Genomic DNA, 24,746 nt, shown 5'->3' on the forward strand with positions numbered 1-24,746 from the left:
TTTAAATTAAAGGGGGGGAGAAAAAAGCCGCTGCTGGAGCGAGAGCCCCACTTGGGGCCCTGAACTAACACAAGGAGAAGTCTGAGCTGCAGGGAGCTGTGTACTGACTGTGAAGACTTTTCCCAAACACTTTCGGAAAAGGTGTTGTGAGAAGAGAAGGGGGCGGAGTGGGGGATTAGCATGTGAAATGAAGTTTTCATTGACTCCAGTGGGGGTAGAAGGCTATTTTAATGGCATTTTGTTCTCTTATTTTCTCTTCTTGAGCTCTTTAGAGATATTGTTTTGCTAAGGCAGACTTTCTTTCCCCTTCTTTCCAGTCTGCAGATCGCCTCTATGGGAGCCAACATAAATATTTCTCCTTCAGGAATGCGGGTTAATTAAAAGGAAATGAATGAGTGGAAGCATCCAATCCAGACCCACAATAGGCGAGTGCCCTGGCCTGCCCTCCCCTCCCACCAGCACCAGCACCACCAGCGCTGAGCACGACCCTGTCTATATCTCTGCCCCAACCTGCTGCTAAGGCCAGTTGAGGCTGGGATTCTTTTCAAGAAGAGAACGCCCTGCCTGTGTGCAGGCTCACGGGCCAGGGACAGGAAGGAGACAGTGTTTTGCTCACCCCCACCGGTGTCCTTGTCACTTCTCAGGACCTCCCTCTGCTTCTGTCTTTAGATGGAGACAGATGGGCCCCTAAAGAGCACACAAGAGGAGGGGTGGCGCCTGGGTCCCAGTCCTCACCCCGCGGTGACTTACTAGTTAGTTGGTGGGACAAGCCAGCCATCTTTCTCAGCATCAGTTTAAATCTGTAAAAAAGAGGGGTTTGACTAGCTGACCTCCAAGATGTCTTCCCAAGCAGCTGTTTTCAAGTTGCCCATATTTGTAAAGCAGGGCACAGCCCTGGTGAGGAGTGTCGGGGAGAATCTAAACTCCGTGAGTGAGGCTATCAGTGTGGTGTTCGCTCCGGTTCCACTGCAGTGTTTGTGGAATGCACAAATGAATGAGTGGATGATACAAGAGGTAGCGGGGAAAAAAGGTAGGATATCAGATCTAAGGTAGCTCAGTAATTTTTCTTTATAGAAATCAAGTGAATCTGGTATCAATCACATCCATTGGAAATACAAAAACATAATCTATGAATCTTTCTGGCAGCACGACATGTTCCAAGTACTGACTGGGCGTTACCGGATAGGGAGCAGGATAGTTTTACCACTTTTATGCTGAGAGACTTGGAGAATGCACCTTACTTCCAACACTGTACTTTATGTTTTCCAGCTGCCTGCCAAGTCAGCTTACTGTCCGCCGGGCTAGTATCTGCTGCTGCTCCATTAAGGCAGGAGGGCCAGGCAGGAGATTCACGAGGCCCAGAGCAAAGCTGAGGGTCTTTTGCTGATAGCGCTGGAAACAAAGCCCTAGTAGACCATCAAAGGAAGTGTTGAAAGATCCTGAAAGGAAGGGGAACCTCTCTCCTCAATGCTAGGAGGACCAGAAGATGTGTAGGGGGGAGGCCAGGGGCTTGGGGTCTGACGTGGCCACAGTATCAGTTTGTGACATGGAGTCCTGCCACTCTCACAGGTCAGCTTTATACCGAAAGCGTGTTGTTATTTACATAGTCACATTTCCTCTGTGCTCTTCCTCCTCTGGAGGAGTGGGAGAGGTGGCCTAGCGTCTGACCACTTCTCCAGAAGGACTGCTTAGCACCAGGTCCAGTTGCTGGCTGGGCAAAATTGTGGGCAGCAGAGGATCTGTCAGGAATTGACTGTCCCCTTCCCAGAGCCCCCTTCCACCAGTAAGTCCCTGCCCACTGCTGCTCCATGAGAAAAGAATCAGGAGACCCAAGCACTGCAAGCAACAAACTCTTAATTATTGAGTGAACATATTAGTGGGAGATTTACGTGGCTGATTTACTAATCCTTGGCAGCTTAGCCTCAGTCAGGTCAAGATAATTACTTAGGCCACTGGGGAAGTGAGGCTTTAGGGAAGCAAGAAGGCTTAGAGGGTCCCAGTCCCAGTCCCAGTCTTCTACCTGCCCTCCACTTTGTCCCCAAACATAAGTTCAATAACTGGGGTGAGGCGGGGGGAGAGGGCATATCATGGTGTCTGCAATAAATTAAGGCTCAAGGTGCTGAACTTCCTGTTAGCAAGTTTTATTGCAGGAAGTTACTGAAAAGTCCGGTGCCTTTCTGTTTGAGACTCCCAGGTTTGAGAATCAGGTTAGTAAAAAAAAAAAAAAAAAAAAAAAAAGGTCCTACCTTCTCCTTCCTTATGACCTGCCTATGGAGGTGCAAATCAGGATCTGAATGAGAAATTGGCTTTATTTAGCCAACTTATTTATTTAGTCTTGGCTCAGATAAACAAGGGATCCTTTGGGGAAGGAGAAAGGGTGAAGTTGGTAGGAGAAAATTGGTTAGGAGCAGGGAGAAATTTAACAGGTAGGCAGTGACAGGTCATCGGTGCTGACATTGTTCCCAGATAGTGTAGTTAAGTGTCTGAAGCCCCTTGGGTGATGGCAGAAAGGTCATTGTCCCAATGGTAAGTCATTTGAGACATGGCATTACAAGGACAAGGAACACCCTTGGTTTTCGGCAAGTCAGAGCTCCAGGGTTACCACTTCCTCCATCTTCAACCCCCTGCCTCTAGGACCCGGCCCCCAAAGACAGGCTGCCAACACTGAACAGGGAATCAGAAGCACCGGAGGGGTGCTGCAGAAGAAAGATGGGGCCATGGCAGAAACCTGATAGCCAAAGTGGGGACAGAAGGAAGAAAATGGGTAAAGGAGACCAGCCATGGTTATACCAGGAGTCTGCATCTCTCAGAAGGTTCCGCCAGTTCCTCAGTCTTGACAGACTAGGTCAGGCGGTGGGGCAGCTTGGAAGGGCAAAAAGGAATGTCTATTCTCATCCTAATCCAAAGAAGACCAATAGTCGAAAAATCTCAGAACAGTTCTCAAGCCTATTAGTGGGCCGCAAGGATGGCTCAGACAAAACTCCAAACAGTGCAGAGGAATTGAGGGAAGAAGATGGAAAGCGGCGAGCTCACGGAGAGCTCTCGGGACCCCTGGGCTTCAGAGTGCGAAGGCCCTATAACCTCAGGTTCCTCAGTACTGGGGTCGCTAAGAGAAGCCGAGGACAAACGCGGCAAGGAGGGGAGAGAGGCGACCCCTAGGGCTTCCTCCCGGGCCTGTGCGCCGCGCCACCCCGCGGCCGCTCCGCGCGGCTGCAGAAGTACTTGGTGACCCGCCGGCGGCACTGCTCGCAGCGGACGGCGCAGCACCAGTGGAACTTGCAGTTGCAGCTGGACACGGTCTCCGCGCGGCGCTCCTCCACCGCCAGCCCGCAGTCCCCGCAGAGCCGGCGGCAGCTGCGGCGCTCCCAGCGCCCCAGGGCCCTCCCGCGCCGCAGACACTCCCGGCCCTCGGTGCCCAGCAGCCCTAGCGTTTTGTTCTCCAGGCAGTAGTCGGGCGAGTCCTCCAGGTGCACCAGCTCCCGCGTGGAGATGGAGCGGAAGGTGTCGGCGATGGCGCCGCGGCCCGCCGCGCTGTTGCCAGCACCCTGCAGCAGGTCCACCTTGAGCGCCGCGTGGTACTTCTCCTTCAGGTGCGCGCCCACCTCGCGGAACTCGGGCAGCTGCAGCCAGCAGGTCTGCGTCGTGCAGCTGCCAGACACGCCGTGACACTTACACGTGCGTTTCATGGTGCCCTTCACCGCCTGGAGAGAGAGCGGAGTGAGCCCTGGGGAGACGGCCTCTGGGCGCTTGCGAGGCCTCTAATCTACCTGCGCAGCTCACCTGCCACTGCTGTTGAACGTACCGAGGAGCCGCCCTCACCTCAGATGGGGTGTAGTTGGAAGCAGCTGCCTAACTCCTAGGGCTGAAGGACTCACCTTGCGACCAGCCTCGTTGTTGTGCAGGTTCATGGCTGCCCGGGCATCTTGTCCGGTCTCTAGGGCATCCACGAACTGCTTGGATATTGCCTCCCCGAAGCCCACGTTGTCGCTGCAGCCTCCCCACAGCCAGCCTTGGCCCCCTGGAGAAGTGCATGGGAAGAAAAGGTTGTTGATCAGGCGCCAGGGAACTTCCTGCACTGCTGTTTCTAATTAGGTTCGGGGGATTCGGGATGTGGAAAGATTAAGGTTTGGGCGAGTGCCTTGTCTCCAGATTAGTTTCAGCCTAGATTTTTTTTTTGCCACCTTTGCGCGCCCGCTTCTTGCCCCCGCCAATCTCCTGCTCAGAAACCCATGACGTAAGTAGTTGCCTAGTGGATTCCTTGCCAGGGGCCGGCGTGCTCCTCCGAGCACAGGGTTCCGGTAGAGCGTGCACGTGCTGATAAGCAGGTTGACATCCGGACAAAATAAGCCGAAAGGGCGAGGAAAGCCCAAGCATTTAGGGGAGAGTGAGGCACCACTGAAAGAATACGGGACAGCCAAGTTGGAAGTTGAGTTGGAGGGCTCAGGGCATCAGAGATGCCAGAGAAGGTCGAGCCCAGGGAGAGGGGCAGGTAAGGACTTCTGCCGGTGTCTGAGGGAGTGACTGAGGACTGGGTCTGCAGGAAGTGTTGTTCCTTTATTATTTTAATTAAGGAAATCGCTCAGTGGAAGTTGAGTTCCAGGCTATATTAGCCCAATTTGTCACTATAGGGGTTGGGCTGCAACTGGTTGACCCTCAGATTTTGAAGAACACAATTCCTCATTCTGCTAAGCTTTTCATTCTGTAGGTGAACTTTACTGGCCTGTCCTACCCACCCCCAAAACCGCTACTCACCCAATTGCCCGTTGCGGGAGTCATCACAGCCACAGTTGTCAAAATCCCCAAGGCTGCAATTTCTTGTCAGGGTGTACATGACCCCAGCAGAGCTGATGGCATGTACAAATGCTGTCTCCCGATTAGCTGGCAGGAACCAAAAATAGGAAGAGTTGGAGGGAAGGGCTGTAGCTCAAATAAATACCTTCCTTGAATACCATCGGTGTACCTCCTTTCCTGGCTGCAGCCTATTTCCCCATCTTTATAATGTACCTTCCTCACTTTCAGGATCTGCTCCAGCCCTGGTCTCAGCCCCACTTCTCACCCCTCCCATCTTTACAGGGTACACATTTTATGACTAAATAGGCAGCTGGGTTATCATTGATGCACATGGTTGTAAAGGATTTAGGTGGGGAGGGGAAAAGGTGAATCTGAGGGCCAGGTTATAGAGAACCCATCCCCACTTCCTCCTGAACACTACTGGTCTAAGAGGCCAGTGCTAGTCAGTCCTGGAGAGAACCTGTGATGATCAGCTCTTTCATTCACTGGCTTGGCCACTCTATCTTCTCCATGAGCATCTGTTCACCCAGTCAGTTCCCACTTGTCCAGTACCTGTCTACGTAGTGTGCTGAAGGAAGAGGCTAAGAGGCAGGGAGAATTATGACTACCACCTACCTCCTGAAGTGACTTGTTGTATGAGGAAGACTTTAGCTAACTGGGATGCCAAGGATGGTTTTGAAATGGGAGTGAGGCAAAGGTGTTGGGAACGAAAGAAAGAAGCTGTATGCATAAGAAGGAACAGAGCAGATCCCAGAGGGAAAGATGGCCTGAGAGTAGAGACCAGATAGGGCATCAGGGTGCAGAGGAAACAGGGGACCATCCCTGGAGAGTGGGGCTCTAACCTGTGGCCAGGGGGTCCAGGGAGCTGTGGCCGAGGCTTTCCTTACCACTGCGAAGGCCACCGTGGCTGGACAACTGCAGGGCTCTCTCAGGGCAGTTCCAGCGGTCCCAGGCAAACTGGTATTTGCATTCTTCAATACCGCTTTGGGCACCAGCTGCCACGCTGCTGGAATAGATCAGGTAAGCCTGTGGGGACACAGGGGTCAAAGTTCAGACTCACAGCAGCTGGACTTGGGAGGTTTTGCCTTAAAGAGACCAAGCACCTCTCTCCTGCCCGCTCTCCTATCCCTCCAAAATAATGACAAAGTAAGCACTTTAGAAATGCTATCTTATTTAACATTAAAAATAGTCTTGTGTATCAGGGAGTCAGAGACTCACTTTATAGATTAGAAACTTAAGGCTCATGAAGTTGAAATAAAGCAGTTTTCCCAAGGTCCCATAGCTAGCAAATGGTAGAAACTAGGAATGAAACACAGTTTTATCAGATGCTAGGCCCCATTAGCCTTTATTCACTGTACTAGTCTGCTGCTTTAAAGGGATCCCCACTTACATATTTCATGAATTTTCAAGCTGTTCTTATTCCATTATAATCTTAGAAAATAACATTTTGGAGCTGTAAATATCTTTATATGTCAGTCAGCACAATTCCAGCATTTTCAAAATGAAAAGTGCATCTTGTGCCTTCATCTAATGAATGCATTCCAACCCTGGGGAAGTCTCCTGATTTTTCTGACTCTGTAAATTCTGTCCATAAACTCAGAATCAGTACTCCTGAGTTCTTGCCCTGGCTGACACTAGCTCTCCATGTGGTGCTGGGTGTGTCACTAGCCTTATCTGTGTGAGGGTTTTTCTGTCTGTAATATAAACAGCATAAAAAAATGGCAAATGAAAATGAAAAATAATTCGGCCTGCTTAGTCTTCATTCAAGAAACTAAGACTAGTGAAATCCAAATAAGTCAAAGGAATTTTTCCTTACCTTTGGACCAGTCATCAGGAAATTGTTCACAGACCTAGAAGAAAAGTTATAGTGTGTGTAACAGAAGAAGACCAGAGCATTTCTATTGGCAAGAATTGTAAGAGTTAGTTCGGCAAATATAATTGATAGGAGGAAAGGGAAAATGGTTTTGCCAAAGAAAAACTATGCATAAGGAATCTATTCATGATAATTTATTTTGTAAAAATATGTCCTCAGGAGCTAGCATGATGATTTCTTTGGAAAGTTAAACTTTGAAATACCATAAGCGGTGGGTGTTTGGGCATTATTTTGCCATGGGGTAGGACGAAAACTAGCATTAACTGACTATACCAAATGCTCTACTCTCATATTTTACATGTTGATCTTGTTGAGTCCTTACTGTCTCAGGCATTACTCCCCCTATTTTTCAAATAGGGAATCAGAGACTCTTAAAAAGTTAAATATATTGTTCAAGCTCACCCAGCTAATAAGTGATTGAAGCAGGATATGAATCCAGGTCCATCTGATTCCATGGGACTCTGGAAAGAATAGTTTTCTAATCAGAAAGAGGTAAACAGTGGAATTTCTCTCTAGGAATTGAGTCATGATTGAATTCCAAGAATAATCTGATTCTGGGAGAAGTTTAGGTGCACCTTTCGAAACTGAGCATGGACTTGCCATATCACTTGGCAGTTCCATGCTAGGTCATTTTTTACTAGAAAAAAACTTATTTTTATTTATGAACTTGCACTTGAATGATCAAAGTAACCTTATTCACTATAGTAAAAAATTGTATTCTACCCAAATATCCTTTAAAGATTGAGTGGTTAAAACAAAACCTGTGGTATATCCATTCCATGGAACACCACTCAGCAGTGAAAAAAGTGAATCACTGATACATGCATCAGTGTGAAGCTCAGGGAAGTTACACTGAATTCCCAAAGCAAATATCAAAAAGATACATACTGCATGATTTCATTTACATAAAAGTTATGAAATACAAAATTATAGAGCTGGAGAATGGATAATTGGTTGCCAGAAGTTAGGGATGGGGGGTAAGTGTGTCTGTACCAGAATCTCATGGTGATGGTAGAGTTAAGTAGTTTGACTGTGGTGGTGCTTAGACAAAACTCTACATGTGGCAAAATTGCACCAAACTATATGAAAATGCGCGTGCACACACACAAACACGTATATGTACCACACTGAGTGAGCTATCGGTATTATAAAACAGCTGTAAGATGTTAACACTGGCATAGACTTGGGAAAGTGTACCTAGGTCTTTCCTGCACACTTCTTTGCAACCTTCTGAAAATCTATGATTATATAAAAATAGTAAACACACACATGTGTATGTACATACATAATCTCGACTGCCAGTAATTTGGCAAATGAACTTTAGTATAGGCATTTGAAAATTAGTCCAAATATTACCTGTTATTTTTTGTTCTCCATTATAATGGCAGAAAGTAACACGGGAATCAGGTGGGGTTCCTGAAAGCTGGTGACCCCTGCAGTTCTAAAGGCCATGAAGATGCTAGGCATCACCAGAAAGCAGACAGAAATGAAATCAACTGAGGAAGTTCAGTCTCCTGTTAGAGGCTCAAAACTAAGACTGACTTTTTAAAGCTTGGCAGGCAAAGTTCAGTCGACAAAAACAAGCATCAATCTCTCGGAGGAGCAGGACCAGTAAAGACAACTTCAACCCCTTAGTGAATTCACAGTTGCCAAAGCCACTATGAGTTTGGGGATAAATTTCTGCTCCTTAAAGACACGTTAGAGAAGTCAGGTCATTTGCCTCAGAGAAAGGAGTCTCAACTTTCTCTGGCTGAGAGCACAGCCTTTATGTTAGGAATAACTTTCAAAGACTTTTGGATATTACCAGGCCAGACAGGCTAGTCCATTCCATGAGAGACAGTATCTGGAAAGTACGCAAAGTAACCGAAGAAAAATAATGTAGCTGAGAGGAAGTTTTGCCGTGAGTCTGGGTGAAGATACTTTCTGTGAGAGGATATGTAGTTGGACTCACAGGGAGTAATGAGCAAAGATACTAGAAAGCTTCCTGGGAGACCCTACAATATGCAAAGAGATGTACGACATTCAGGGTTAGCCAAAATGATTAATCAACCAGATTTAACAGAACATCTCCTATACAATAAGACAGTGAACCTTATTCAGACATTGCCATAAACTGACTTGTGTTGTAAATCCTCAAGTTATTTGTAGCCATAGTTGAACTGTTCTGGCTGGTTTACTCATACCCAAACCATTCAGTATTAAGAAGAGACTTGTTATAGATGTTCACTAGATTTATGGTAATGATCACTTCACAATATATCTATGGAGTCATTATGTTGTACACCTGAAACTAATCTCTATGTCAATTATTACTCACATAAAAAATAAAAAGACTGTGTTCTTGTGGTGAGCCCCCAAAGAGAAGGATCTTGATTTTCATTAGTGACACCATGGCAAGGTGTCTTTTTTGGGGGGGGGAGTAAAATATAATATGGATAACAATCAACACGAGCATGTGATGTGAGGTGATAGCCAAATAGCAAGGAATTTAAGTGTTTGGTACCACCAGGAATAGTTATGATGGAAGGGATGACCCTCACCAACAGTTTAGCAGATAGAGGCAGCTCTATAGGACACGGTACAATTAACATACTCCTGGGAGGAGGAACAAGCCTCCCTTCCCCTGTGCATACAGTTTCAGATGATACAACCCAGATTGGGTGTTATTCAAAGGACTTAAGCCTTCTTGGATTTTCTCAACTATTCTCAGACCTTTTCCTGAACTCCAGACTTACATATCCAAATACAATCTTGACATTTCCATTTCAATATTTAGTAAACAAACTTAACAGGTCCAAAACTAAAGTCCTGCCTCTTCACCGCCACCACCCAAACCTGCTTCTTCAGTCTTCCCCAGTTAAGTAAAAGACAGTTCCTCCTTCTAGTGGTCAGACAAAAAGCTTGGAATCTTCTTTGATTCCTTTCTCTCACATCCTGTTTAGTCTGTCTTCAAATCCTGCCAGCTCCCGCTCAAACTATACCCAGACTCTAGCCAGTTCTCAACACCTCACCCCGGTCTATGCTGTGATCATTTCTTGCCTGGATTATTGTCAGTGCCTACTAATCAATATCCTTGCTTCCATCTTTATTTTCCTACATTCCATTCTCAAAATAATTGGTCTCTTCAAAGATTAATTCCTTTAAAATATAAATCAAGTTTTGCCACTCTAAGCTCAAAATCCTGTACTATCTCCCATAGCATAAAAGTTAATTCTTGTCATAGTTTATAAGATCCTACATAAAGCTGCTGCATCCTATACTACTTTCCCCTGGATTACTCTGATTCAGTTACACTGGTCTCCTTGTTCTTCCAACACACCAGGCACTCTCCCCTTCTGGGCCATTGCACTTGCTGTCCTCTGCCTGGAATACTTTGTTTTCTCAGCTGTCAGCTAACTTGTTCCTTCACCTGCACCTCTTGCCCTTTAAAACAAATGTGTTCTTCTCCCAGAGGCTTTTCTTGATGATTTTATTTTAAATTGCAGCTCCCCATCCCCTTTCTTGCTTCATTTTCCTCCATGGCACTTTTCATCATCTGAACAGTAGATTTGATGTTTGTTTGCTCTTTGCTTCTTTATGGTAGTGTTTCTTGTCTGTTTTGTTCACTAAGTATTCCTAGTACTTTGAGCAATCACTAAGGATAGTAGGCATCTAATAAACAATTGTTAAATCAAGGGAACTCATACTTAGGGGTGGGAGCAGGAAGATGTTATCATCCGAGGAAACTGAGAAGGAACAACTATCTAGAGAGAAGATGGATTAGAGAGGATTCCCTCACGCATGCTCATGGTCTTAACCACCATGATTATGTCATTATTGGGAGACATTATAATGTCTCCCAAGCCTTTACCTCCAACTCTGACTTCCATGCTGAGGCTCAGAGCTGCCTTTCCAAATGAATACTAGATTTCTCTACTGGGATTGTTTCAGATTGTAAAGAGAGTATTTCAAAAACCAACTCATCTTCCTTGCCAAACTAACCACTTCTGACTTTACCATTCTTTTGTTAATGGAATCACCATTCACCCAAGTTTCTCCTAATTCATTGTCAGTTATTAAGACTCATCTGCATTTCAACCCTATTGTACTTTTCACACATCCATTCCCTCTTTTCTTTCTCATGCCACAGCCTCAGTTGTAGACCTAATACCACTGTAGAAGCGCCGCTAATTGACCTCTCTGCTTGTAGTTTTTACCCCATTCCAATTCAGTGCACAGTCTGCTGCTAGGCCAATTGTCTAAAAGTCTGATTCTTATGTCATTCTGCTCAAGAATCTCTTGTACTTCCCCAACTCTTGCAGCTCAAGACCCTCAGTAATATGATCCCACATATCTTTCCTGCCTGTTGCTCATGAAATAACCCTTCTTGTCCAATCTTCTAGTTAATCTGAACCACTTGTGATTCCTGGACATCCATGCATTCATACCTCTGTGCCTGTGCTCATGCTATTCTGTTAAATCTTACCCATTACTAGTATTTTCAACCTATGGTGCTGGAACAACTGGCTTTTCATGTGCAAATGAATGAAGTTGGACCTGTACCTCACACCATCTGTAAAAGTCAACTCAAAATGAATCATAGACTAGCTGTAAAAGCTAAAACTATAAAACTCTTAGAAGAAAACATAATAGAAGTTTTCATGACCTGGGATCAAACAATGATTATTTTAGTTATGACACCAAAACACAAGTGACCAAAGAAAACATTAACACATTGGATATCATCAAAATTAAAAACTGACTCATGCTCGCTTCAGCAGCACATATACTAAAAAATTAAAAACTGACTCAAAAGGCAACATCAAGACAATAAAAAGCACACAGAATGGGAGAAAATATTTGTCAATCATTTTTTTTAGGCTAGACTCATGTATCAGATGCTTTATAAAGAAGACTTACAATTAAACAATAAAAAAGCAAATAACCCAATTAAGAAAAAAGGATCTGAACAGGCTTTTCTCTGAAGAAGATATACAGATGACCAAGAAGCCTATGATCAGATATCATTATTAGTCACTGGCAAATACAACAAAAATTCATACCCACTAAGTTAAAAAAACAACAATGAATATTGGCTAAGATGCAGAGAAACCAGAACCTTCATTCATTGCTGGTGGGATTGTCAAATGATGCAGCTACTTTGGAGAATAGTCTGGTGATTCCTCAAAAGATTAAACATGAAGTTACCATATGACCCAGCAATTCCACTCCTAGGTATAAACGCAAGAGAATTAAAACATGATGGAAAGATGAAATCTTTCCATTTGAGACAGCAAGGATGGATCTCAAGGGGGTTATGCTAAGTGACATGTTGATTTCACTCATTTGTGGAATATAAAGGGAAAAAGCCATCAAAGAAACCCAACAAAAACATACCCTTAGGTTCTGATAACAGACTGGTTGCACAGAGGGGAAGGAGGGGGGATGGAACCTGTAGAGGGCCAAGAAGTTGGTGGCGGATGGTGGCTGGACATTTGGTAGTGGCTTGGTGTGATACAGACAGTGCCCGAGGTGAGAATCTGTACATCTGAAACCCATGGAATGAAGTAAGCTAATGTTACCTCAATAAAAAGGAAAAGAAAATAACCAAACCAAATCACAACTAAAAAAACATGTTCAACAAAAACTTCTACATGGGCATCCATAGCCATATTATTCATAGAGCCAAAAAGGTGAAACAACCCAGTGTCCGCTAATGCTTATTGGATCAATGTAATGACACAGCCTGTCTGCACAGTGTACTCAGCTGTAAAAAGGAATGAGGCCCTGAACCCCCCTACAACATGTTGAACCTTGAAAACTTCGTTCTAAGTGAAAGAACCCAGAAATGAAAGGTCCAGAAGAGGCAGAAGGTCCAGAAAGGTCCAGAAGAGGAAACTAAACGTAGATTAGAGCTTGCCAGGAGCTGAGGGCAGAGGGAAGGTGATCCCCAATGGATATGGGGTTTCTTTTGGGGATGTTGAAAATATTCCAAAATAGACTGTAGTGAGAGCTGTGGGGGTTAGTGTCCATACCCAAAACCACTGGTGTCACTTGAAGAGTGATTTTATAGTATGTGAATTAAGTCTAATTATTATGTAAAATCTTACTTATTTTTAAATAAGTCTCTAGTTCAAAGCCTAAGAGCATTTCTTTTTCCTGCCTGATGCTAAGGTTTCTCTTTTTTCCCTTATACTGGGCGACAAATATGAGCTGTGTTCTTCATCTTTGTATCCCTCCAGCTCCTAACATGGTACCTTGAGCACAGTAAGTAATCCATAAAAAGTGGATTGAATTAAAGGATTTAAAAAAATGAAACATCATCAAAAGCAACAGAAAATTGGAGGAAAATAAGGATAAGATTCGGGACGGAAGTCTGTGGCAAGCCAGTGCTGCTGGGAGTTCCTGATTTCATGAGCAGATGACTGTGCTCCATTAGCAGCTGATCCCCAGACAGCAAACTCCAAGCATATGTACACAGAGGCTGTGTTACCATCAATATTTTCAGCGAAGTCAATCTGACACTACTGCTATGTGTAATTGTTATCGTGCCTCATAGTAATCAAGCAGAAGTGGTAATCAGTTTGCATAAATACCTGTAGTTACTTCTGCTTTTCCACTGTCAAATACAAGCATTATTGTTTTTTTTTCCTTTTGTTAGTCTTCTAGTATATCTGTTGATAGCGTGTAAAATGTAATTTCTCTTACACAATAAGAGCTAATATCGATCAAGTCTTTCAGGAACTCTCCTGAATGCTCTACCTGTATCATTATTTTTAGTTTTCATAACCGCCCCATGGGGTAGGAGTCATATTATTTATTGTTTATTCTGGGCACACCGAATACTGTCTTAAGTTTTTTACATGTTTTAAGCTCATATAACTATCTAAACAATGATATGAATGAGAAGCTATTACGTTTTCTGGTTCACAGACAGAGAGGGGCTCGCCAAGCATCATGTGCATTAAGTGGCAAAGCCAGGCTTGGAATCTAGTCGGTCTGACTCTGGAGCACGTGCTCCATAGCTTTGCTCTTCTGCGTCCCTTATTTCCCTTGCTCTGATTCCCACATGCTAATGCAGGGCTTCTGGTACCTGGAGAGTTCCTGAAGTGCATTTCTTGAAGGTCTCAGTGGTGTTTTGCACACACCCGGGGACAGGCCCAGCTAGTTCTCACGTCGTGTTTGCTGTTTTCTGTTCTTCCAGTCTGCTGCTTCCAGGTCAGGAGGCACCCAGATTTACCAGGCATAGGCTTTGCTTTATGTGGACACCACCACATCCCCTGGGAACATTTTGGGGGGACTGCTCTCACTGTTGTTGCTCACACTGGGTTTAATGAATTAAAAAAAGTAGGGACAAGCAAATACAGCACACTAATGCAAGATGTTAATAATGGGGGGACACGTGCAGAGTCAGAATGAGGGGTTATGTGGGAGCTCTGTACTTTCTGCTCAAGTGTTCCATAAATCTGAAACTTCTCTTAAAAAATAAAATCAACTAATTTTTTAAATATTAGGATAAATGTCTTCTAACCTCCTTTAGAGTTTTACTTTTCCACTCTGGTATCCACACTGCCATGTGTTTTAGTGAGATTGTTCTTCCAGTTTGGGCTTAAATACCCCCCACCCCCACTCACCCTCCAGCGCCCTTCACTGGACTGAGGGTCCATGGACAAATGCAGGTGACAAGCTTGGTGGCTGGGTCTTCTTGATTCCCTTCCTCTAGAGAAAATTCTCTGCTGAGAAGCCTCTAGAACCTGGGGCCTGCAACCCTACCAATACTCTAGCCCTCCCCATTGTGCGGAGTCCAAGTGGTGAGCCCAGCCCGGAGCCTCTGCAAAGGGTGGTCCTCTCCTTGCAAAGATATGGGCACTTTAAAAAAGTACCAGGTAGAATCTCCCATGTTCTGTTGATACCATGCTGGGTCCAGCTTTCAGGATTCTCATGCTCTCCTGGCCATTATGGTACAGCTCCTCTGGGCTTCCTCTGCCCCAGTAAGGTCTCTGAAGAATAGGTGCAAGTGCACTTTCCCATTTTAGGGAAGATTCTCTTCCTTGGAAGTTAGCAGTTTCTGAGGGCTTGAAGCAAATAGATGAGGATAGTTTCTGGCCAGATAGAAAAGATAATTACTGAATGAGACTCTGACTGAAGTTCTAGCCCTGCACCTGTGCCCAGATGCCTGAAGAGGGTTATTTGGATGAAAGCATCCCCACAATCTGTTCTGGCCTCATTGTGAGTCCCAGCGAAACAGGAAAAAGGGAGTTTCCAGGTTCCCTGCCCCACCCAAAGGAGGGTAGAGCTGAGCAGGGAGAAGAAGCTGGAGAGGAGACTAGGGAAAGGAGGAAGGTGGATGGGGAGCAGTGAGGAGACCTGGAGGAGGCACAGGGAGCAGAGAGACATGTGAAGAAGCTGCACTTGGTTTTTGGCCCCGGACTGTGTGAAACAGACGTGGGTGAGAGACCCACGGGGAGGTGAACAATGGCAGCTTTTATCTTGCTTTGGATTTTGCTCTTTTCTTCCTAGGCTTGTCTGGCTGTTTCTGACCCTTTTCTATGAGTCCCCACCTGAAGGTGCTTTAGACCCATGGCAGGCTTTCAGGCCTTGTTTTGGGCTAATCCTGTTTGGCTGGAGATTTACCCATGAGGGGATGGGTAACTTTGAGTGTTTGATTTAGAAACTATATGCTTTGTCTTTTCTGTGTTGTTACCCACCCCCCTCCGGAGGGGAGTTTATTAAACAAGAAGATTCCTGGGTTCCAGCACTTGTTGAGTGGTAGTGATGGGGGCATGGTGGTAGCAGTTGGTGTGGACACCTTCCTGAGATGGACAACCTTCCTGTGTTGAAAATGACCCTCTGAGTCCACCTTAAGAAACACTGGAAGGGAGGTGCCTAGAAGCAACTGATGCCTCCACTTTTGGACAATGACTGCTCAGCTGCAACAGTAACAAACTGGTGGACATTCTCTTCTTTGTCTGGTTCTGGTAGCTCTCCAAGCTCTCGCCGGTCACTGTCCTTAAGGGCTGGGTCTCTGCACTCAGCATAAAAATCGTGGGTCTCTTTTCTTCCCTGCAGGTTTTCTTGGTAGTACGGAGTGTTTTCCTGGCAACCACAGTTGACCTCCTTCTCCATAACAGGAATAAAAGACTGGGAAATTGAATATACCTCCGAGGATTATCCTCTGCTAACTCCTTAACTAACTGACATGCTAACTACCCCTGCTCAGGAAGTCTTCCATGCCACAGCTATTACGTTGTGGCCTTATACCACCGCCACATGCTTGTCTTCATTCCTGAAGCCAGTCTTGAACTCACTCTTTGGTCTGCAGTTTCCCCTGCAAGTTTCTAATGCCACCTTGTCCTTCTCCCAAGTTAATTTGCTAACAGTAAAAATTTGGGAAAGCGATCATCTCGCTCACACTCTGCCACTCATTCTGAGCTCACACAATAGTGTTTCCCAGTAAGTAGTTTCTGTTGTCGCTTGCTCCCTGCTAGGTTGGTCATCCAAGTTGTGTCCTTTTGTCCTTGTCATCACTACCTTCTGCCACAGTTCCGCTGATAGCAATATTTACGAGTTCTTTACCCTTCCTTTTAATGTGTCTAAATCCTGGCTGTTCTCTTCATTACTAAAAGTCTTTTCAACTATTGTGAAACTACCATCTGCAGCTACAGATGCACTAGTAAGTTTGAATTCCTCAGTATTGCTAATGCATAGATTTGTGGATAGAAAGCTTCTATTATTTCCCCCTTGCTTCTCTGCTCTAAGGACCTTCTAAACTTGCAACACCTCCATGGCTAGAAGCTGGCCATAATTTAACCACAATTCAAAAGATTTTTGACTTCAGGCACTAGAGCTCCTCAAATACCCACAGCTGTCGGATTACATGACTTCTGTCCTGGGCTGTGTTGCTTTCCAAATTGCCTGTCCCACAATCAGCCTGGCCACCAGGAAAAAGTTTTCCAGGAAGCTGAGACAGGGATGAGGGGATGGACTTTGGGTCAACCCAAATACAAATGCTCTTGGAAAGGCTCCGAGTTTCTTTTGTCTGTCTGTCTGTCTGTCTGTCTGTCTCTCTCTTTTTTTTTTTACTAAAATTTATTGTTTGTAGATGTATACACTTAAATGTTAAAAGCTTCTCTTCACCTGGTATTGATTAAAAAAAAACTGACATGATTTTACCATGCTAGAGAGTACACAGAAAATTGCATTCGTTGAATTCCCATTCTCCGGGGGTTATGTCTAGTGGTGGAGGACAGGTTTAAGCCAACTGGTTTGAGCTATTTCTCCCTATTTGGGGGCGTTCTTAAAACTAGGGTGGCGACCTGTGGCATATCCCATTCTGCGGTTGGCATGGGCACCATGCTGACACATGCTGATTCCGTCCAGCCTGTGCATACCACCGGACCAGGAATGCCAAGCCCCGTGCTCTCCTCAACTCTCTTCTTTTCTTTGCATGACAGGACTGATTTTTTCCACCACCCACAAGGCCAAGTTTGTGTGCCCTTTCCCCTCAATCTGAGAGTTCCTTCTCAGGAAAAACTCAGTCTCAGCAGCAAGCTTTCTGTGAGTGAGCCTCACTAGTCTGCCAAGAGGGCCCAGATGCATCTGAACCCCAGGGGCTGACGTAGTTTAGACTTAAGTTGGGGTTTGCTTTCCCCCCTTTCCTACACATGCTTTTAAAAAGCAAAGGTTCTGAATATGAATCTTCACAAATTGGTGTTTTCTTCCCAACACCCGGGACTTACACCCTCATGCCCTCTGAGCCCCTCTTTTGTTCTCTTCACTTTCCCTCCAAGTCTTTGAATAACATGCTTGGCCTCTCCCTACCATCTCATCTCTTCATGTCCATAAAAAGTTCCTGGGTTGGGCCTCCCTGGTGGCGCAGCAGTTGAGCGCTGGGTTGCGAAGCTGCCCGCAGCCTCTGCAGCGCCGGTTCCATCCCTGGCCACCAGGCGAGGGTCCCACATGGCGCGCAGACCTCTCCTGCCACCCGCTGCTCCCCTCAGCAGTGTGCTTCGTCAGTCTGCCTGTTCCGCTCCCCGCTCTGGCTCTGGTGAATTCTCTCACCCTCCCACGCTTCTGACTGTACCCAGTGCTTATATAAATAAATAAATAAATCTAAAATAAAAAAATGGTGTTTAAAAAAAAAAAAGTTCCTGGGTCATGAAGTTCTGGTTGGCTTACTTCAGGAGAAACATCTGATTACTGTAAGTTGGGGTGATGGCCTGAGAGAAAGGGGAAGTGGTAGTGAAGGAATGTGGACCAAAGATTTCTATCTGATGATTTGGCACAAGGAAAGTACACTGGGCAAGGGCACAAAGGTTGAGGGAAGGTTCCAGGGAAGAGGTGCCCCAGTGAAGCAACTTCACCTTACGATCAGTGTTTGACAGCCAGTTTTTTCACCTCATGGAACTGGCAAGAAGTCTTGGGCCAGGGAGAGGCCAAGGACAGCTGTTTCTGAGCAAATTTCCTGTAACTATACATGTAGCCCATTGTGCACACATATACCAGCACACACAGAGACACACACGCAGTCGTATAGAGAGGGCAGGCCTCACTGACTCCTGGGAAGGAATACCCCATTGTTCCCAAAATAGTTTTCATTATCCTATCTGAAAATACCTGAGCATATTTCAGCTAGGAACAATTCCCTGTATAATTTGAAAGAGTTAAGCTAACATGCATTTTTTTCCCCAGGAGTGAATAGTGTCACTCATTCTTATCCACTGTAAAAATAAATAATTGAAGTTCTGCTCTTTCCTGGTTAGCTAAGGGAAGGGATTACGATTAAGGAGTAGAAGGAGGTCTTGAAGGAAAGAGAAGTATTCAGAAATTCAAAGACAAGTCTCCTCCTATTTAAAAATTTGTTAAGAAGGAATAAAGTTGGTATCAGTCAAGAGATCAGTTTCAGTAGAACAAGCGATGGAACTGAAGCCAGACCTCAGGGAGCAAAGAGTGAGGAAATGAAAGCAGCTACTGTAGGCCCAAGCAAGAATGATGGATTAAAAAAGGAGCGGAGAAGGAAGTGAAGATTGGGGCCAAGGGAAAGTTTTTTCAAAGTGAATAGAAAGGAAAAATTAATGAATGCAGAGTTTCTAGTCATAGCCCTGTACCTATATCACTGGTTTAAACTTCATGTCTTTCTTCAAAGGGAATGTGACCTTATAAACAATTTTCAAAGCATTGTTTATAAATGTGCATTTTCTATGGTCTAACACAGTGCCCTCAAATACGAAAAACAAGTTCTGTAAACCAGTTGGCTTTAAAAAAAAAAAAAAAAAGTTAAATAGATGCATCCATTTCCGTGGTAGTCCTTATGTTAAGTTTTACAATAAAATCCCACAAATCCAGCCACTGCCAAATAATGACTCAAGGCCATATAATAGCCCACGGGGCAACATGGATCTCTGCAAAACAATCTCTGGCAGATTCCTTCCTAAGCAAATCACAAATTTTCAAGAGATAATCTTTCCCCCGGTACTGAATACCATTTGTAGAGCAGGATATTTTTATAGAGCGATAGGCTGTCTCTCCTTGTCCTCATTCCCTTCCTTCGTTATGCATTGTGGCAAACTCTGCTGAGAAACGCTGAACTACAAAAAAGCTCTCCAACACTTAGCATTTAAATGAGGGCTCTAACTGGGAATAATCTGTACTCATTCTCCATTCCGTGGTCTCTAAGTAAAAGCTGCTAAGGAACAGCTCAAGTCACTGTTCCCAGAAAGCCTGGGATTGCAGGACACTCCCTTCCCCACACTCCTGTGTGTGGGGGGGATTATTACAGAAGCTGAGAAATTTTTTCTGTTTTCTGATCTTGTTATCTTGGTCTCTATGGTATAGACTTTAGATAATATTCTCAATTGCATTGCTGGATACAATGCCAGTTTATTCCAGGATCAGAAGGTAGTTATCCACAAAACAACTAGCTGAACTGTTCAAGGTAGGAAAATTGACAGACTTTGGCTCTTTAATACTATTTTCACTATTTAATGGAACTAAATCCAAATGGTTGACAAAAATGTTCTCTCCTTAATCTGATCTATCAATTTCTGTTGTCTTTGCTGACTAGCCACAGCTCAAACAAACATAAACTCAAATAGGTATTTGAATGGATCGTCTCTCTCCACTAATTTGTATTTTTGATTTTCTTTCCCCCAAGGGCGATCATTGCCAAATGATATCTCCCAACATTCACTCTAATTACTGGCTCTTGATTTCTCAGACATAGGAATTTCTTTCCTATCCCTTGTCTTCCTATTTTGACCATGATTGTATTTAGAAGATTCAATGAAAGGAAATATATACAGAGTTAAAAATGCTACAGATTAGTCAGGAGTATAGATGACACAGATTAGTCAGGATTGTAGGTATGGGGGTTCATTATATATACCCTTTTCTCTCCCTTTGTAAAAACATTAAATTTTCTATAATGTAAATTAAACAACAGAATGCTCTTGAGTCAATAATCTGTGCAATCTAAGCTTCAGATACTTTGTTAATCCAGATACTTTGGATTAACATGAAGAAGAGCAAGACACTGTATATGGTTTGCTGTTTATTACCCTGGATATTGGTATGGAATAGAGACCCCAAAGTCTGGTATGACGAACCTGAAGAGGCTGAGTAAAGGAAAGGATTGAGATTTACGCAGCAAGAGAGAATTATAGATTTAAATGAAGAGTAAATTCCTTTTATGAATCCTCAGGATGATTTAAACTTGTAAGCATAAGAACTTCATCCATGGAGTTGCATAGAAAGACTAAACTATTGATCCACCTACAGGATCTGGTGAGACCACTGGGACACAGCCTCCTATTTCACTGGTTTCGGAAGATGTCTGTTGGGAGAACAATTTATTAAGAAAAGTGAATTTGGGCTGGCCAGATAATGGTAAATTTCAATGACCCCCTTATGGCCTGATTTCTCTTGGCCTAGAAAAAGCTCTGACCTAAGAAGCACACAGAGAAATGACATGATCAATAACCAGGACCTACAGTAAAGATTGGGAAAAACAAACCATAAAGATTTGACTTAAAATGAGACTGAAGAGTCTGTTCAAAGTGGATGGTAGTTTCTTTCAAGAGGCCTTGGGAGGGTAGGTATATTTCAAGTAGGAGACAATGGGAAATGTTATTTATATGAACCATGCTCAGCGTTCCCCCAAGTATTAGCCTTTTACCTAGTTAAAAAAAATTCTCCTTTCTGAAAAATGAGGATTTATTCTAAGAAAAAATGTATTGACCTCTCTCTAAGCTGTGCGACTCCTCTGCTTTTCTGATGAAAATAGAAATGAGTTAAATGGAGCCTGGGAAAGGAGATTTCGTTAATGGTCCCACGGGAGAATAACATTATCCAATATAAAGCAATATGACACCAATTGTCCCAACTGGGGGAAAAAGTAACCTCTTTCCATGGAGCAGAGGGTTTGGATTAATAGTCCTTTTTTTTTCTAGTCCTTTCATGGCCCCTTTATATCTACAGAATGTCAGAAGAAGAAGATCCTTCTGTGTGCCAAGTTATCCATTCACACACAGGAAGATGTACCCCAAAGCATCCACTTCACCCTTTATACTAACTGGTCTGTAAGAAAAGCTATAACGAGGTCTCTCTTCCCAGGACTTCCCAGAACTTAGCCTTTGTAAATCATCAACATTATCAATTAATAATAATATAATTATTATTCATGACAGAAGAAATTGAGGCTGTAAAAGGAAAAACTTAAGGCTTAAGTTACAAGGAAATCAATGACAAAACTAGGAGTTAAATTTCTAAAATCAGGTCCCAAGCGCTCTGAAGACTTTCCAATAGTGCAGCCACTGACCTGGTCCTCCCCAGAGTTAGGAATTTCAATTTTTCTTTTAATGGACTGTGAACTTTTTTTTTTTTTTTGAATCAGGGAAGATCTTAGATATGTGATCTTCTGGCACATTATTTTTCAGATTCCAAAGCAATTTCCTAAACCTTACTTTTTATCTCCCTAACTTCAGAGTGTTCCCATCTCTGGGAAGAGAAGAGTCCCTTTTGAATGTGACAAAGTTTAGAAGATCCTCACAGGATTGCATTTGTTCTTTTTGTATCTGTCATTGAGAAAAACTCAAAAAAACTTAATGTGACAACAAATCACCATGAAATGCAATAATTTAAGTGAGTGTATATTTTATTGTTTATTATATAAATTTGAAAAATAGTAACACCTATGGAAAGTAAGGAGAACAGAAGTGTTAGCTATAGCTGTTTGGTGAGAATATGGATTCAAAGTCCCCCCCAACCCCCACAGTAACTGGTCTTTGCTAATCAAAGGTCCTGCATCTGAGATAAAATTTCAAGAACCAAGAAAAAGGTTACCCTCCAAATGCAAACATAGAAGACCAAGGATGATGTCTTTCAAAAGCTGCCTTAAAACCCAACATTTCAGATCAATTCTTGCTCCACTGCAGAAAAGAAACTGACCCTGTTTAAGTCCTTTGGAAAGAAGTAGAGGCAGCGATCACTAAAGAATGAGAGCCTCGCCTCGCTAATCTGCGTCCCAGCGCATCCTTCTGGTTTGGCAATTAAGATGAACAGAGAGGAGAGAGAAACAGAACTGGGCAAGACCCACTATCGTGATGAGACATCATCTGGAGTGAAATGAAAACAACAGTCAGAGAAGAACATATTCTAGTCCTGTTCATCTCAGCTGAGTAAAATGTGTTGGAAGTGAAAAGTAAAATTGTCCAATTCATCTCCCGCCCCCATTACAACCCTCGCCATCTGCTTTGCGCTGCGTCCTGTCCGTTCTCTTTTTTAGGGTCATTAAGAGAAAGAAAAACACATTCAAAGAAAAGATTTTTCTCCAGCTACTACAGGATGCTTTGCTTCTCCTCAGAAATGTTCCGGCAAGAGGGAATTTGGAGACTGCTTTTCTCCCGGAGTTATTTTGTACCGAGATACCTAGCAAAACGGTGTATTGTCAGTGAATGCCATCTTTATTCTCTCTTTCAATCCCAGGAATTTCTGCTGATGGACTCTTTTAGACAGTAATTTCAGGCAAGCCTACAGTTGAACCGCCAAGCAGAAATCGCGATTCTCTGAGGTTCTCATAAAAGGATGACAATAACGTATTAAGAAAAACATCGGAAAGGCAGCAGTTGGCCAAATTTCTCTGCTGGCACAAAGGAGAAGATGACCTTATGCAAAACGCTGATGTTTTCATTGTACAAACAATCAAGATTGATTGTTAAATTTAAAAATTGCTTTTCAAATGCTACCAAAAACAGACCCTTGGCAAAGGATAAATGTTTAATTCAAACTGGGGCTTAGAGGGAAAAAGCAATTAAAATCTAATTGCATTAGACAGGAGATTTGTACATTTTCTTCTCAAAGTCAAGCAAGGCAAGAAGGGGGTTTTAAACCCTGTTTTTAAATTAGAACTTTCTTTCTCATCTCTTTTTTTCTTTTTGAATCCAGACACTTTGGACAGAGAAGCAAGCCAGCCACCTTTCAGTGGGGCTGTGTCAGTATCGGAATGAAGTGACCGTGACCTCTGCAGCAGGGAAGGAACACACAGTAAAGGTATTTTTTATAGAACAATTCTTCACACTGCCCTGGTGACTGGGGAAAGGAGTCTCGTGTTTCTCTTTTGCTGATACTGAATCAGCTGGAGAATACCCTGACATCAAGTAGAAATGCTCTGAAATAGTCTCCTCTCCCTTTTGTCTTTTTGTTCTCATGAAGGGAAGAGGAGAGAGATTTTTTTGCACATGAAATATTCAATTAAAGTGCCAATTAAAACTGGCCGATTATTTGCTAATTCACTTTGCAATCAGAAATGTTGTAAATGATTGCATTAACTTACAAAGAGGGGTATTAATTTGTCATACTTGTTATCAACTTTCTAAAAAAGATGGTTGTACTCGCTAATGAAAAGAACACACACTCAATTAACACAGGAAGCTGATTTCAGCAAAGAAATTCTTCTTCTTGTTTCCTCCAAGTTTATGTAGTAATAAGACTCCTACCGTAGATGGTCAGTGTAAGAGCTGATCGGGAGATTGGGATTATTTATTTCTCCGCTCACCCTAACAACACACACTTCCCAGATCTTACTGCTGGGTGTTATTGTGTACTTGCTTATCAACAATTTCTCTGTGCAGAAACTTCATGTGGTTTCCAGGAGCTAAATAAAAATGTATCATCTATCATTTGTTGCAGTGGTTTATAGCTTACAGACTACTTTCACATGCATTATCTAACTTTCTGAGCAATTCAGAAATAGTTGTAAATTGAATAAATTAAATTCTTAGAGGAGTTTAGTTTTCTGAAATATTGTATTCAAACATGTTTGTTAACCTAATACCAACTCGGTAGCTCAAGTACATTTTTAACCTCTAGGAAGTGACGAGATGAACCATTACTTAGAACATCCTGAAAAATTAAAACTAAGTCAGAAAGTTCAAAATAAGATCCTGTTGAATTTTGTCTCCAGTCTTCACATCAAAGATCAGATTCAACAACAGTAGAACTTGCTTTGAACCACCTTCCTCTTCACAATGCTGACATTAGTATTTGGTAAGAAGAGCTACTGTCCATTTTCCCCAAAGCCACTTATTATATCTGTGGTAGAGCAATAGATAAAAATAGGGATGCCCCTTTTCTTACCCCATTCCTTTATAGGTAGGGGTTCTGAGGATTTACTGAAATCAGCCCTACATTTAGGAAGAGTCCTACTCCCCTGCGCAATTTTTCCCTAGGAGAGATTCCAAGACTTCTACATTTCTGAAAATGAAAATGAATTCTTTCCAATACATCACATGCATTTTCCTACTCCCAGTTCCAGGTCAGAGTCCAGGTTACTTACCAGGTGTGGCTGAGGTGTACAACACAGGTGAAAAGAAAGATGCACACAGAAGGCTTCATAAGAAACATAATCCTCTGGTTTAACAGAGCTAGAAAATTCTGAAAACTTGAGAGACAGAGAGTCAGATGGGGAAGTGTTCTCAGTAGTAGTGGGATGGAGTTCTCCTCAAACCCCAACTTCTTTGGTGTGTAAGCGATCCCAAACAGAGTTAAGGGGAGGTGAAATGGAGCTGCCAAACTTCCAAAGAAGAGATTATCTACTTAATTAAAGTTT

General features: G+C 43.4%; 1 protein-coding gene across 1 annotated transcript; it reads right to left on the minus strand.

Moving 5' to 3' along the window:
• Nucleotides 1-3,155: 3,155 nt before the first annotated feature.
• WNT8B (Wnt family member 8B) lies at nt 3,156-24,541 on the minus strand (the record flags this gene model as incomplete). The annotated part of the gene is made up of 6 exons (XM_084245334.1): nt 3,156-3,701; nt 3,876-4,018; nt 4,753-4,878; nt 5,679-5,817; nt 6,608-6,641; nt 24,474-24,541. The coding sequence occupies 6 exons, from the start codon at nt 24,539-24,541 to the stop codon at nt 3,156-3,158; spliced, it is 1,056 nt and encodes a 351-aa protein (XP_084101460.1).
• Nucleotides 24,542-24,746: the final 205 nt, after the last annotated feature.

Source organism: Talpa europaea (genome assembly GCF_964194135.1).
Source record: "Talpa europaea genome assembly, chromosome: 10".
Classification (NCBI taxonomy): domain Eukaryota; kingdom Metazoa; phylum Chordata; class Mammalia; order Eulipotyphla; family Talpidae; genus Talpa; species Talpa europaea.